General features: G+C 40.6%; 1 protein-coding gene across 2 annotated transcripts; it reads right to left on the bottom strand.

Annotated features, from left to right (window-relative positions):
- Positions 1-471: 471 nt before the first annotated feature.
- stag2a (stromal antigen 2a) lies at positions 472-16,172 on the bottom strand. 2 transcript variants are annotated; one of them, XM_035627174.2, is made up of 34 exons: positions 15,958-16,172; positions 13,083-13,209; positions 12,876-12,954; positions 12,178-12,336; positions 11,815-11,911; positions 11,645-11,721; positions 11,272-11,476; positions 10,993-11,144; positions 10,223-10,296; positions 9,763-9,886; positions 9,327-9,425; positions 9,063-9,142; positions 8,620-8,727; positions 8,308-8,416; positions 8,009-8,126; positions 7,757-7,860; positions 7,565-7,657; positions 7,364-7,453; positions 7,080-7,283; positions 6,912-6,982; positions 6,744-6,831; positions 6,532-6,612; positions 6,324-6,416; positions 6,034-6,208; positions 5,786-5,919; positions 5,603-5,704; positions 5,077-5,225; positions 4,833-4,961; positions 4,524-4,732; positions 4,133-4,361; positions 3,773-3,883; positions 3,503-3,617; positions 3,108-3,185; positions 472-2,449 (listed from the first exon to the last, which is right to left on the bottom strand). In XM_035627174.2, exons 2-34 carry the CDS (start codon positions 13,124-13,126, stop codon positions 2,426-2,428), a joined length of 3,804 nt encoding a protein of 1,267 aa, XP_035483067.1. In that variant the 5' UTR covers positions 13,127-13,209; positions 15,958-16,172; the 3' UTR covers positions 472-2,425. The 2 variants fall into 2 exon arrangements, with proteins under 2 accessions (XP_035483067.1, XP_035483068.1); XM_035627175.2 differs by having other exon boundaries at positions 4,133-4,358; positions 15,958-16,171.
- Between the last annotated feature and the right edge of the window lie 446 nt (positions 16,173-16,618).

The raw sequence follows: 16,618 nt of genomic DNA, 5'->3' as shown, positions 1-16,618 counted from the left end.
TGTGTGTGTGTGTGTCCCATGAGCACAGAGAAGATCCAAGATCCAGGTTGTGCATCCTCACATCACTGTTGTGGTTCTTCTCAATGTGCAGGGCTGTTGAGATGTCATCCCCAGTGGAGCCGTGTTTGCCCTTCGAGGCAAACTGGTGGTTTATCCTGATCAGGTGCGTTAGGGTTAGATGATGGTTCCGATGTGGGAGAGAATGAGTGACTCAGAGCACATACATTGATAGTACAGCCGTGCTTTCCAAAAATCCTCTCTGCACTCCTGACCCATCTGGACAAACCATTAACCATCTGCTTGTTGAATGTGTACAGCAAAAATATTACTTTTTTTGAAATGTAGGTAAAGGGTATGGATATTTGTTTCTGTATATTCTCAGAATCTGAAGAATAGATTGACAGTCATGTTCTTTAAACCACCTCTGGACATGAGTACAAATCTAAAAAGATGCAATGGGCACTTTGTAAATAGAATAAAAACACAAATTTAATATGGACAAATATTTAAATATTTGTAAACATACAGATGTATGCACATTTCAGCAGTTCAATGCAAAACAGAAAAATGAAGTGATTAATGATCATTTACAGGCAATTTAAAGATTTATTTTTCCTCATCTGCCAAACATGAATATTAAATGTGAATGTGCTGTTTACGACCATGTGATCGGTTTCTCTTGGATATAGTGAGATTGTGAGGAAATTTTGAGATTTTTATGCAACTACATCATGGACACACTCCTTTCCATAAAATATCAATCTGCCAACCAGGCCAATACACAGAGCAAATTAGTAGGTTAACTCTGAATAGTTATAGACTATATTTTTAAACTTTCCCTAAAATTTCAAGCTAACAGAAACTGCAAATATAAAATCAGCACCGCTTCACAATATATTACACATTTTGTTACTGTATAATATACAATTCTGATACTATAATATTTTACTAAAGTACTCTAAAACCTCATTATTTATAATCCTATAACTCTTACACACGCAACAGTGGTACACTTATAAATTGGCTTTTTGAAAAACAATCCGCACACCTTCAAACATGACAAAAAAACAACAAACAATACACGCCCTCAACCATTTTTCTAACCCTTTCTTTCAAAGATTATGGCATGTCTGTGTTATTAGATATTAGGTAATATACAGTGGAGAAAAATATTAAAGATATAAGCGATTATATGTTTGAGGTTGAGTTAAAATCTCAAGTATGACACTGAGTGCTCCCAATATTAAAAAATAATTTTAGATGCAGCCATCAATTTGTCAAATTACTACATTTGAACAATTGCAGTTAGAAATTACTTTTTCATCCATTCATTATAGAGATGAAAAGAAAATACAAACAGCTGGCCATATCTTAAGTAACATAATCATTTCCCTTAAAAACAATTCTGTCAGCATCTATGTGAAATACCATGATTAGAAACCATTAATTTACATTTGATTGTCATTACAAAATATCTAAAAATCAAAGTAATCTACAAGGTATAAAAGCAGAACACATACATTTCTAAAAAATACCATCACAAAGAAATCTGAGAATGCCGTATATCATTTGTGGCAAGGCCTTTGAACAGTATGAGACACCAGTTCACATTATACTTTACTGTGTACATGTTTCAATATATGGCTACATGCCATGCGGAAATCTACAGTTTAAAAAATACACCGGATGAACACAATATCATCAACAGCTTCACAATGTAATGCAGTCCAATTCAATAGCCCTGAAAATAATGCAGATTTATTTTGCAGCTTATATTCAATACCTGTTTAGATTGCGTCAGAGAGGCATTGATTGGAGCCTATGATCATTTTCGAAAAATATGGCTGTAAAATTACCATAGAATATAATTAACACCCCTGTGACAAAGTGCAGTGTCATTATAGAGTTCAACAACAAATGAATGCTACAAGCATTATAAAGGTAGTAATATTTTGCTGGGATATTATATTTCTATCTACTGGTGTTCATGAAATTGTGTTCACCCCACCTGTATATTGGCCGATATATGTATTTACATCAGACAATTTAAGTCTACTGAATTAAAAAGATTAAAGGTACATATTGTTAATTTGAATTTCAGTCTGTTTATTCTCCCCTCACCATGCACCTGCAACATAATGTCTGTACTGGCACTTTTATCAACCCAAACAGTGTCACCTTTAGTAAAAGCTAACATCAAGTAATTTTGAGGGCAACTGAAAAAAACCAGATACACTTCTCCTGCAGTGTGGTGTGAGAAAATATCAAGAATTAAATTCAAATTCAAGCTTTCACTCGAAGTTTAACAAAGTGTTGTAGAGGCAAACGTTGGTGTATCGCAAACCATTTATAACAGTCCGTTTTGCTCCATTCTGGTTTTCACAGATCTTCCAAAGATTTCGATGACACACTGTCCACCCTTTTTTCAGTACATGGAGACATTGAGAACCTAAAAAGAAACAAAGTATTTTTAGAAAAATAAGACATTACAAATCCATAACAAATCATGAAAAACATTGTGGCACGATGTCATTGAGTCACAAATAGAAAATCAGCTTTTGTGACTTGTATATATTTGTGTAAAAAAGCCACACAAATTAATACAGTATTGACAAATAACTAGTATGTCTCTATTGTATACAACATTTTATCTGTAAGTATATCAAAACTGTTAAGGCTAACAGTGATTTTACAGACATTTCTCTACACATTATAATGCTTTTGCCATTAGGGTGGCCTGGGAGTCCTACAGGAGGTGAGCATTTGATTCTCAAAAATGGATTTTTGGTTTTCCTCTTAATTGTAAATGAAAGGTTGAATCAAGGGCAACCAGACTTAGTTGTAGATCATGTAGGTCTGAAAGCTTCTTAGATGATGAGAGGTGAAACAAAACTCTGTCAGGCCAGTCGTCCTTGTACAGACCCTTCTGCAATAACTGTGACGTGGTTGTTGTTGCATGTTCATAATTGCCCTTAACCAATGAGTCACCATCATGAGAGAATGTAGTTACCTCAAGATGACAACACCAAGATATAAAATTAGCATATTACATTTCAGAAGAAGGAGCAAATTAGTAATTGGTATTATGAAAAGTGGAAAATCCTTACAGAATCATCCATGATGGAAGATGGATCAAAGTAATCCGGCTTTAGTTCGGTTCTTTCTCGGCGATTCTTGGATGCTGGCTGAAAAACAACAGCTCAATTAGAACAATTCACCACAAAATCGAATGGTAATTAGGGGAAAAAAGGGTATTTGAATAAAAAAATATCATTGGGAAAAATATACTGAATGAACATGGCAATCACAACAATTTTTTATTTATAGGAAACTTACTCAGAATCGTAATAAAGCCCGACGGCACCATAAACTCACATTTAGTCTTTGCTGACAGTTAAAATGCAGTTGCAGAGCTTTTAAAATTTACTATAAATATCTATACAAAGCAATCTCTCTTTTAAGAAAAAAACACAATCAAGGATATAATTTTTTAAATATATACCAAATCGATGTCCATTGTGTCAAAATCCATGCCCTCATTGATGTCCTCAGATGACATCATCACATCCTCCACTATTGGCTCCTCGTCATCCTCCATGAGTCCAGAGCCTCGGCGACTGAAGAATACACATACAGTAGATACTTGTTAAGAAACTTCGGTTTTTTAATATACTGTCTATCGTCTAGATGTTACACCAAGAACCGTCAAACTCCCCAGCTTTTTTTCAAAATAAAACACTATAATGAACTCTAAAAACAAGTGCCATCTTACATTGCTTGCTGCATGTGGTTCCTCATCTTGGTATAGTGCATGCTAACCCGCTCTTGCTGCTGACGGGCCTCAGCTTGTTGCCTCTGTGTCAACATCCAAGTAACCTGGGTACTGTGGGACAGTGGGCAGTATTCGAAGTTACTTCATAATGTCCATAGTTTAAGCGAAATAGCACACATCTGCAAATATCAGTTTCAAGGTAAGGTTTAGGAAAAGGTACAGTACAGTAACTGAGAGTAGACTGATATACAAAGATTGAAATTGTATCAATTTAGAAATCTACAACACAATAGACTGTGCAAGACATGAAAGGGTGTGAATAGTTCCCAAAGGCGCTGTAGGCAGAAAGGTTTTTCGTACTTGTAATCCATGGCAGCCTGGTGGTGCTGGTGCGACTGCTGCTGGGTAGGCACAGGCTGAGGGGGATGCTGCTCTTCTGGCATGGTGTAGTTCTCCTCAGGCCTCATCTTCTTTGGATCCCTCAGTATAGTAGAGCTGAGGTGGGGCGAGAGCATCATCACTGGCGTCTGCACGTTCTGCTCACGGTTCATCCAGACCGCATCACTACTGCTGCAGCTGTTCTCTTCTGCTGGAGAAAATAATTTCTTAGCTCCCTTGTATTTTACTGAACGAATGCAGCTGCCATAATAATGGTTGCACTGTGCGGTGGCAAAGGATGGTGGCGATTAATGTAGAAGACTTTTCACCGGAGGTTCCTTACTGACTGAGACACCATTGTAGAATTGCTCACCTTCAGGCAGTTTCCTTTTGCTAGTGGTGGCTGGCTTGGCCTTTTTACTTCTCACGCTGGATCCCCGACTGCTGATCCCACTGATGACAGACATGGTGTCATCGTCTCCTCCAGCCTGCAGGGAGTTCCTGTAGGAGATGAGGGGCAGCCAGCAGTCCTCTCGCTGCAGAGCCATCTGAAATGTCATGAATCGCTCCAGGTACAAGTGACTGTTGAAATCGGATTGAAAACAGATTTAACAATTTTAAGAGTTTTTCACCAGCTCATCAAAATACAAATCACTGCAAAAATCGTGTGCCTCAGACTTACACTGTTCTCTTGTCCTGTCGCATTAGCTTGCTCGAAAATTCGCTCAGAATATCCAAAAATGCTAGATTAAGCGGCGGACTCCCCTCTCCTTGGGGACTAGGTTCTTTAAAAGCAAACTCAATTCCATCCCTGAAAAAAACACCAGTGAAATAATGAATGCACACCTCTGTCATAAATACACACACGTCATTGTAAGAACGGAAAGCTGTAAACCACAAGGCCTTGAATCAGGACTGTTACTTACTTATGTAACATGGCAATAGCTTCCCTGGTCTTCATCTGATCCAAGCCAAAAGTTAATGAGAAGCGTCGGGCAAGCTCTTTAATGCCACAGAAGGATGATGATGAGCGGTCGAAATTGAAACCAAGTTCAGACAACATCTCATTGAACAACTACAAAAGGAAAAGAACGAAACATTAGGTTTCTTCACAGGTGGTTACACACCTGAGGTTGAAATCTTAGAGGAAATGCATTTGGGATCTGTAGTATTTCAAGAAAGCTGTGGCCTATTTTATAAGCTTCAGTCTAAATGAGGCCCGTCGTTTTTATCTGTTTATGTATCGTGAGGGCAGACAAAAAGTGCTGCCTCACAGATTAACACAAAAGTCTGTAAATTTAGCGGAATTTGTTTTTGATCAACGTTAAAATGTGTTAGCACCAAATTTCTACTAATCTGCATCACCTAAAACAGTGAAAAGATATTTCAAATAGTATATATGTTTTCTCTTTGTAAATTACTCAACCTGTCTCCAGTCTCTTAGATTCTTACCGTTTGAAGGCTCAAGACCAGTGTCTTTGCGCATTGTATTTTGTCAATTTGTCTCGTCTTGCTCATAGTTTCTTTGATGATATCTCCATAGTCGTTGTAAAACTGAGGAGAAAAGGAGAAAATACTGTTAAATACAAATGCATAGATGGAGGAATCTTTATTGTAAAAATAATTAAAACCTACCCTCATATACTGTTTAAATATATCTGCTCCAGTGTTCATTTCCACAACATTGTAAATGATTAATTTGCAATAGGCAGCTAGAAGGTTTCTTCGCTTGTGCAGAGCCTCAATTTTACTGGCTTCATCCTGTCCATCTGAAAGATACAAAATAATTCAATCATTCAAAATATATGTATAAAAGTAGCAGTCCATGCCTCAGTTTTCAAATTATAGAGTGGTTCATTGACACAACGGTGGTTGACCCTGACCTGTGCTGTTGTTGTCGTCATCCTGATCAATGAACACTTGATCCAGGATAAAGTTGAGCATCTCTGCCTGCAAAGAAGAGTCTGGCGTATAGACCAGAGGCTCAAGTTGCTCCCGGCCTGAAGACATCATTTGGTGACTGAAGATCAATAGCAGATCACATAGTATGGTGAAGGCCTGGAATGAACACAACACCTCAGCATTTATGACAGTACTGACCAACCACATCTTCAGCTGCAGTAAAGACCGGCCTTCCACATCAGGAATAAAAGAACAGTCAGCGTAATCCTACCTGCTCCTTGACTGCTGTGTTGATGCTGTTGAGGTAACGCTGACACATTAAGGAGAAGGCTCTCATTTGCTTTCTCAAGGTCACCATATCTCCCTAAAAGGAGCAACTGTTCAGTTAGACAGAACCTTTAAGTGAATCTAGCGAGGCAGCAATTAGGCAACAAATAAAAAGATCAGTAAAAGGACCAGGACCAATAATATGTAAATACCTTTAATGAACTGCCATCCGAAACCTTTGCTAGATGCCAGAGGATGATGTAATGTGTGCACTGCATTGCATGAATCACAATCTGGGGGGGGGGGGGGGGGGGGGGGGGGGGTAGAAAATCGAGCAGATCAGATTAGATGTGATGTGATATTATACTCAGTGGGTAAAAATGTTGCTGTTCCTGACATTTTAGAGAGGACTCTACTTTGATACCTGTTCAGGCATATCCCCATTCTGCAGCCCTGTGTTGAGCAGTCTGTAGTTGCTGGCGAAGAGATCCCACTTGGAGAGGTCATGTGCACTGGAGGGAGAGAGAAAATCCTTTAATAGAAAATTGTATACAATAGTATTCACAAGCACTATTGCATGAAGTTGCTTTACTTGTGGAAAGAGCTGATCTTCTTGAGCGTCGATAAAACCTGGTAGGCGTCATCGTCATCTGGTTCTTCACCCTGACAAATAATTAGTTCCAATGTGTGAAATCCTGGATATGCACCCATGCCTCTGCTTCGGTGATCATTCCTTTCAAACAATCCGCACAGCACCCACCTCTTGCAGGAAGTCCTCCAGGAGTCTACTGTACTTGTCTACGAGCTCGTCGAGGAGCTGGGAGCGAGCGATGTCCACGCGGTTGAAGATGGTGAACTCTTCGTTGCAGAGATAATGGTAGGTGCTAGAGCAGGCCTCCAGGACCTCAGTGTCTGTGTGCTTATCCACCACTTCCCAGAATTGCCGCAACAAGGCATCCAAATGCTTGACGAGAAGAAAGCACATTTTCAGTGGCACTGTATGCGAGTTAAAGTTATTTTGAACAAATGTATAAATGGACAAACCTTTTCTAACCGACCAGTTGTGTAGATGTCAAGATCAAAGTACTTTGGTATTTGTAGCAAGTTGGTCACCTTATCAATATCAACGCAGTACTATGACAAGAAAAGAGAAAGCAGTTACGTTGAATGGTCGGGGAATCAATCACGTTGTCAAGTAAATATATGTTAACTCTGTCAGACGTCGGCTGTCGTGCAAATGTTCACCTTTGCCAGTAACAGAGGCAACGCAACGGCAAACATCTCTGTGATACGTGTCCGATCATCCAGCTGTGTTTTCTTCTCCTTTGCACTCAGGACCTTTTTCACACACAAAAACCCAACCACGTTAACAACATGCAATCATTCAAGAAACAATTGCGATCCTCTCAATGTCAAGCATGACGACCAGACACTCACCCTCTTCCCTGTGCCTCTGCCTACTGGAGGGTGGCATTCACAGGCCTGCCGGACGGCACAGAGCAGGATCTCCACCAGAGCCGTCTCCTGGCGATCAGTCAGGGCTACAAAATAAAAAAATTAAAATCAGACACAAAGTTACTGACAATGTGATGGGGAGACTTCGCCTGGGGAGAGTCCAACAACAATTATTTTACACATGCTGGAGCTGAAAATCTTAACCAGCGAGGGTTTAATACTGCTGGAACTTACCCTCCTCCCCTGGCATGGGCTCATCCAGCAACAGGCTAATCATCGTCTCCCAGTCCTTCAGCAGGTCCGACGCACACTCCCATAGGCTATCCACCAAGTAGGCCCCATGTTCATGGAGCTACAAAACATCAAATGGTTATGTGATATTGAATCGAATTGAAACATACTGGATCATAGTTAATTCCAAGCACTGACATAACATTTGATTTTAAAAAATGAATACAAAAGGCAATGATCCAATCCCATCCCAGTGAGCACAGGGGTTAATATCCAGAAGTGAGACGCAAAGGTCCGGTCACCTCGCTCTCCAAGAAGAAGAAGACAGTAGTTTTGATAAGACTGCCATTGAGGCTCTGCCTGCCCCTCCTGGGTAATCCCTCCTCCTCTGGACCTCGGTGACTGAAGAGCCTTCAATCAGCACAATACAAAAGACTGTTAAGAATGTCTGGTGAGGGAGGGGGGAATAAAGGCTTGCAGTTCCTTTGGGAAAGTCTGGGTGTCCCTCACATGAAGTCAGACATTATAAGGTTTTTCAAATTCCCAATGATCTTAATCATCACAGTTGTGTGCGCCACTCAAGCTAACGACAGCTTCAGCAATAAAACACTTACTTCTTAAAAAGAAATTCTCCTGCTGAAACAGCAATGGGCCGATGTGCAGAGTAAACCAGGTGATACACACTCTCACAATCCTCTGCTGTCAGAACCTCATCACTGCTCCTGTCAAATGAGTCGCACACTTTCTAAGTGAGAAAGGCCAGTTAAATCAATCTGAAGATGAACATGAATTAATTTATTTTTTATCACAAAATATGGACATATTCTGCCAATTTCAGACTCAGTGATCACATTAAACAAAAACGATGGCATTTGTGAGCACTAATGGACACGGTTTATATCTTTAGTTTGTCCCAAAGTACATGAGACTCCAATCTGTAGCAACATTCGGTGTGTTTATAATTCAATCTTCAATGGATATTATGTCTTTAGAATGACATCGGATGCCATCTTTAAGTAAAATTAAATACAGAACAATAGGAGGGGAGGTTACTTACTGTAAGACAAGTGTCAGCAGTTTAATGGCTTGCACTGCAACATCATATTCCTTATCCAGAGTCATAGACACAATGCGGTCCTGCGAATGAAAGTGAGTTTGTGTCTCATTGGTTGTCATATCATGGACGGGTATAATGAAGTTAAAACTATGATGTTACTCATCTGCATATAAACAGGGAACAAGTGAAAAGCCTGTAAGTCTCCTACTGTTTAATAACGTGGAGCGTCTAACTGGTACTGCAGTGCCACAGCTGCTGGCTCACCTTGAAGCGACTTGTGAAGAGCTCCAGTCGAGCACCGAGCTCTCTGTTGTAGAAGAGACTTTGTAGGGCAGTCAGGCACTTCAGACGCACCTCCCCTTGCTAGAGTCACAGGAGAAATAGATCAAGTATTTATCACATTTAAATGGCAAAACATCAGGTGGTACTGTGTCATTACCTTGATTAAACCTATTTATTATTATTATGAAACACAATTTCTACAAAATCGAACACTGAATGGGAGACGAGAGAAAACAGGGAACTTTTGTAATGTTATAATCCTGTTGCTGCTTTTCAGAGAAAAAGCCTTCCAGCAAAACATAGGGCTTGAGTTCTAAAGTGACCTGTAACAGGCCTGTGATCAGATTAGTCACGCAGCAAACAATTCCTAAGCTTTAATTTGTTTTATGAACAACACATAAGCTGTGTGGTAGCTCACCTTGTCGTGCATTGTCCAGCCAACATACTTCAGGTAACTGTCATTGAGGAAGGCATCACTGTACAGCTTCATCCACATCCCTATCTCCTCGATGCAAATAGCTCGAATTTCAGCAATAGCATCACTGGCAAATGCAAGAGAGCTGGTTAGAGTTTAGTCATTAGGCGCATTATGTTGCAGATATGTGTTATGATTAAGTTAATAGAATTCTTAGTTTTAATCTTTGTTTGAAGTCAACCGGACGCGACGCAAATTTTGTCCGGTGTGAAAGCACCATTAGACTTCAAACCAAGATAAAACCAAGAATTCAAACACTATAATGGTGTTGACAATGATTTAACACTAGAGGGCGCAAACAGGCCAAACATGAACATTACAAGGTCCCTGTGTTAAGGGGAACATCAGTTAAATCTCAGTCAGTGCAGCATATGTACTGTAAATCCCTTAAGGATCCACATACCGGTATCTGTGAATGAACACTCCTTTGAAAATGGCATTCATCATGTTTTCAATTTCGTCTTGATTTTCTTGAAGCTGAAACAAAAACACAAAGTCATACTTATATTAAATCATTTGCATGAAAATAATAATCAACGCCCCCAAAAATCCCACAGTCACATGTTCCTCTCCGTTTATGGGAAAAGTTTTATTCACAAAAATGTTACCTAACAGCAAAAAAAATTCACACTGTGGAACTTTCAAATCCTGTTCAAAAAACAGCAAACATGTTTTAGCCCCGTCAGTACACTTGCATGAGAGGAACCGGACAATTTCAAAAGTGAAGCGTTCTATGACTAATATGAGAGCCACTCGAAGTGGAGGAGACAATCATGGAGTCATTAGATATTATTCAGAAACCTGTATAAAAACCCTGAGGCAGCTGTCGTGAGAAAAAAGTTTTTGTGCCAAAATACACCAGTAAAATTGTAAACTCTAATCCTGTTTAAACTCTAAATGAAGTGGGATTAAGACGTTATAATTTCAGGTCAAATGTCTTTTGGAGAATTTCATTCAGAACTCATGGTACCTTCAGGCCAAATGCAAAGCGAATTTTTCATGCAGTGTGATTACATACACAGTCAACCAAAAGACACAAATATTCACAGATTTGCTCCAGCCGATGTTTCAAAAATGTCCATGAAAAATCTTTCAGTACTGACAACAAAGCCTTGCTCTTTAAGTGTTTGGAGTAATAGCTTGAATTGTTAGACTATTTCTTTTTCTTCTCACCTCTTTACGCTTCTGTAACAGGAGCTCCAGCCTGTCATTGGCCCGTTTTGCAACGACTTTGTTCCTCTCTGCCTCGTACTGTCTCTGTGTGTTGTCCATGTTGATGCTCAGGTTCAGAGCGACGTTCACCAGGGCTGTCATCAACTTCATGGCTGGCAAAGACATCAAAATTCAGACACACGCCTGAAAGCGCAACAGCTTCTGGACAATGAAAGCATGAGCATGCAGAAAAGCATGGAGTGGAAATGCACAATGGCAAAGTGCACGTTAAAAACTGACCTGCGAGTGTGCTTGTGTGTCTAAATGCCCTGACTTGTGAGTCAGACAGGCCGGTGAGCAGCGAGATGACTGTGTCCATCATGTACTCATCATAGATGATACTGTACTGACACTGACGCACCAGAACCGCAATGAAGTCACAGAAACTTATCCGGAATTTCTTCCATTGTGGCCCAGACATAGTTAATGGATAGTCACCGCTGTCCTGTTTAATGATAGCAGAGAGATGATCAGATTCAGGTCCCAAGTATCACATTTGTTTTTACACTGAATATTTCCCTTTACATCTGTCACAATGTAATTTGCAAATCATTCTCTTTTTTTCAAAATAAGTTATCTAATTTCAATTTAAATGAAAACCAGCATGCATCACCTCATCAAACTCCTCTGTCATTTTTCGAATGATCTCGGAGTTCTGCATATTTCTGAACATCTCTCCACTCACAGCACCTACGTAAAGAATCACACAATGTCAGTGAAAGCCATATTAAGTGTATTAAACTGCTTTCAGACATCTACAGTAACATCACACCAGATATTCACCTTTACAGCCAGAGCACTGAATGAAGAAGTTGATTAAGTCCAAGAGAGCAACGTCCCTGTCATTTTTGTACGCCTCAATCCAGTCATCGACAACGGACTGGAAGAGAAAACACGACCAAGGTGATTTTTTTTCATGCATCAAATCCAATAACATCCATAACACAATGTCAGAATATCACTGCATGTTTGAGATGATGATGTGAGCCACTGCTGAAAGACTTACTCACATCCCAAATTCAGTTTAATTAATATCCCCAAAATGTTACCCCTGGTTACCACACCAGTACAATATAATGAAAAGCTATGAGATGAAATAACAAAACAATAAATAATATTTTCACCATAATACTGGGATGCACCCACCTGTGTGGCACTCTTCCCCATTTTAACAACCTCAAACAGGGTCATGTTCTCCATCCCGTTCTCCTGGTGATGGCCATTCACCCTGCCCAGACCAGGGACCCTGGCTGCTCCCCCACCTTTGGCCTTGTCTCCAAGCGCCTTCCTCCCTTTCTTAGCCCCCTGTTGGGGAGAAAGAAGTTCGATGGAGATAAAAGTGTTATTGTGTTTATATTACATGTGTGTAGACTGAAGCTTATCTGGTAACTGTTTGTGACAAAATCATATGAAAGGAGACATATTATGCTCATATTCAGGTTCATAATGTTAATTTGGGTTATTACTTGAAAAGGTTTACATGCTCCAATGTTCATTAAACATCCTGCAGCTCCTCCCATCAGCCTCTGTCTGAAACGTTTAGTTTTAGCGCCTGTCTCTTTAAGGCCCCTCCCTCCTGACAAAGCCCATCCTGCTCCGATTAGCCAACTGGCCCACTCTGTTGTGATTGGTCAACCCCTTCCAGTGTAGGAAGTTCTCTCTCTTTACCCACCGTTGCTGGGGGCGCACCATACTAGCCACTAGACATGTCTTATGCACTTCCATTAAATGATGTCACCATATTACTTATTGTGGTATTGGCACAACCCTCCCTTATGACCCTGATTATGCATGGACAGGAAAGGAAAATTGACAAATGAAGACACAAGGTTTTAAAAACATACCATGCCCTTTCCTGCCTTTGCATTTTTGCCATCAGGATCCTCAAAGTCAGTATCTGAAGACAACTGAGACTCTGCCTCTCTGTGAACAACACAACAACAGTCATTACAGACATCAAAAATAACTTAAGTTCTGACAGGAAACAAACACAAAAGAAAGATTCGAAGCTAAGTTTAATTGATGATAAATGTCTGTGATCCACTGCTTACTGAGGAAACTGAAACTCTGTGTGCAAATCCTGCGCTGCTATCATTTCTTTAACATTTCTGGATCTGCTGGAGTAGGTGCCTCTACTGCTCTGGACTCCAAGCAAGACGGTTTCTCCTCCAACTGCGCCTGGAAAATAAGACAAATCGAAAGAGTTTGTTCATCACAGACTACACTGACACCAGCTGCAATGACTCACAAACAAATCAAAGTACGTCTCTTATAGGGCTCAGCTTCGAGACCCCATGTAATCTCGACAAAGAGAACGACCACACGTTTGTTTCTATTATCAGACTTCAGGCGCTAAGGTGCACCAGCCTGGCAATTCACCACCTGAGTGATATGAAATCGGTCTATATGATGACAACCCTGCAGAGATATTAAGTTTGAAAAAAAGCATTGTCATGTGCCTGTGAACACGAAAAACAAAATCCTGAATAATCTTTGAACAGCTAAGTGGTGGTTTCCAGGAGATGAATGGAAACTACCAAGAAAATAATGTCTGCGTAGGTGCCTGATTTTTCTCCATCTAGCAGTAGATATGAAATTTTGCTCACAAGCTCACCACTTTTTGACATTGTCACTTAAGTGTTAACTGTAATACGTGTTTATTCTTAAGGTTGAAACGGAAAAATTGGTGCATTTCATAGCTTATAAAACTGCAAGCTGCAAACCCCCAAAGAGCACTGGCGTAAATAATGAGATGAATGATGGCTGAATTAAAGTCCTGGTATCGTGCTGGTTGGCTTCCAGTCACAGGGTTGTAGATTACTGGGAGACTTTAACAGAATGGAGATATTTTTTATGTTACAAGTAAAACTGCTCACCTAAATATGTCAAAATGTCTGATGTGTAAAAGGCCAATGGACAGGACATTAATCAACGACAATTATGCACTTGTTTAAGTCCATTATCATTAATCAATGCTACATATTTTTGTTTCCTGCTTCTTCAATGTGAAGATTTGCTGCTTTTCTCTGTTGAGACAATTGGCCAAACATAAAAAGGCAATTTGAAGATGTCATCCTGGGGTTTATACATATTACTTTGTGACGTTCTATGGAGAAAATACTTAATTCATTGATCTCCACTGAATAACCACAGAAGTAAATAATCATTAGATTGAGCCCTGATTTATTCTCACATCTTGCTCACCGCCCCTCAACAACCGAGGATGGAGATGCTCTCCTTGGTTTTACTCATCTCCATTCATTTTGCACACTGACAACTCACAGATCCTGCTTTTGCCTCGAACTGTGCAGACAATTCTGAGCTCGGCATTTGCGCTACTTTTGGCTCCCAAAATGGATACCTCAAATTAAAAGATAACACTTTTTATTTACACACTTCCTGATTGGCAAAATTCTTGCTTTCTATGGTTTATTACTTGGTGTTGACATAATTCAGCGATGATGCTGATTGGTTTCATTTTGGACGGCTGAATAAGTTTGACATTCGTCAAACACAAATGAAAAAAACAGCAGTTAATGCATCACGTATAGGAAGATTTGCATGTTTTACTTGATTTAATGTCACAGCTAATTAATCAGTCTTTAATTAATCAGTTCAATGCTTTTTTTTATTAAAGAGAATAAGCACTGACTCTTAAGATATGATGGGAATCCAGCAGAGCTGACAAATGTCAAAGGCACCAGATGGAACGTGCAGAGTGTCTGAAATGAGGCTCGAGCTCCAGGTTTGGACCAGTGGTACAAAGGAAATAACACTGACCACATTTAATCAAGCTAATTTTTATATGGGGGCAATGGGGGAGGTTTTGCAGCTGGGGAGAAAAAAAAATCATTGAATGACTATTAAAAAAAGAACAAAAAACATTTTCTTTTCTTCCTTCGGTGAGGTGAATTGCTACATGAAGAAAACTTGGGGGACATCAGGGTGCTGATATTGTGTAGTGTTCACACACACACACACACACACACACACACACACACACAGTTGTTGTGCATTAGACTGCCTCACTGTTAGGTCGCAGTTGACCTCTTGACCCGGGGCTGAAGACACATTACCGAGCACGACAGACAGGTGGTTCTCTACCATTGGCCCGTTGGTTGTGTGACAGTTGCACCGACGGACCAACACTAGATCTACGACTCAACTCCTGCTGACTGACACACACACGCGCGCGCAGTGAACCCCCGGGCTCCATGATGTACCGCGTTGTGTGACGCGGCTGTTCTTCTTCTGAGTGCTAACACCGTACATGGCCGCGCACGCTCCGCGATTTCACGTCGAGGTGTTTACTTGGACGAGCTGCGGAGGACTCTCACGAGTATTTGGTGACTGGGCTGCGGTGACGGTTAAACTCGAACATGACTTCTAATCTGACACAAGTCGATCCAAACAAAAAAACCCGACTGTGACACGCGCAGTTGTGCACTTCCGAACTACGAGCGGCACCGCAGATGTTCCCGAGCCTGTCCTCTCTCTCCGCTTCCGGACGCACCGTCTCTCGGGCTAACGCGAGCCTGGTGTGTGGCGACGGCCTCCACATCACCTGTCGTCCTACAGACCCTTTTCTTTGGCTTCTCAATTCGTACGAAGCCACGGACGATGATACTCGGGTCCACGTTGAGCTTTTCATACATTTACAGCATCACGTTAGCGGCTAGCGTGGCTAGCATTACTGTTAGCTGTAGCTGGCTAACACGACACCACTGCTTAGCACACGCTGGAAACACAGGTCGCTCGTATCAACTACTCCGATTTTAATTTACCCAGGAAAAGTCTCATTTCAAAATAAATGTAATGACTTCAGTTAACGCTGGTGCCAAGTCTGTGGCGAAGTAGCTCGTGAAGCAGCATCAATGACAAACTGCCTGGACGTTCACATTCGCTATCCGCCATTTTACAACTTACCTTGTTTTAAATCAAAGACGGACTAAAGGCTCATAAATCCAAACGTTGCGGGACTTTGCAAAGAGGATGCTTTCGTCAGTTCCCTGCACGAACTGTCATTTTCCAAATCTCAAAAGCAGTGGTTTAATTCGCTATCGAACGTTAGGAGGCTCCTTGGTGGCTAACATAGCAAGGTACAGGTTGTGTTCGCGTTGTTATGAATGTAGCACACACACCACCTGTCGGTGGCACCGCGAACTGCTGGTAAGACGGGCCGTATCCTGTCCGTCAGCGCTGCTCAACCCACACTCACTCCACACAAACTGATGTCCCTCTGAGTGAACTGCTCTCTGTCTGTCTGTCTGTCTGTCTGTCTATCTATCTATCTATATATCTATATATCTATATATCTATATATCTGTATCTGTCTCTCTGTCTGTCTGTGTCTATCTATCTATATATCTGTATCTATCTATCTGTCTCTGTCTGTGTGTGTCTATCTATCTATCTATATATCTGTATCTATCTATCTGTCTCTCTGTCTGTCTGTCTGTGTCTATCTATATATCTGTCTCTGTCTGTCTGTCTGTGTCTATCTATCTATATATCTGTATCTATCTGTCTGTCTGTCTGTGTCTATCTATCTATCTGTCTCTCGCTATCTGTCTGTCTATTTATCTAT

Source organism: Scophthalmus maximus, chromosome 2, assembly GCF_022379125.1.
Source record: "Scophthalmus maximus strain ysfricsl-2021 chromosome 2, ASM2237912v1, whole genome shotgun sequence".
Taxonomy (NCBI): Eukaryota; Metazoa; Chordata; class Actinopteri; order Pleuronectiformes; family Scophthalmidae; genus Scophthalmus; species Scophthalmus maximus.
The sequence above is the reverse complement of the archived record's forward strand: the minus strand, read 5'-3'. Positions and strand labels throughout refer to the sequence as shown.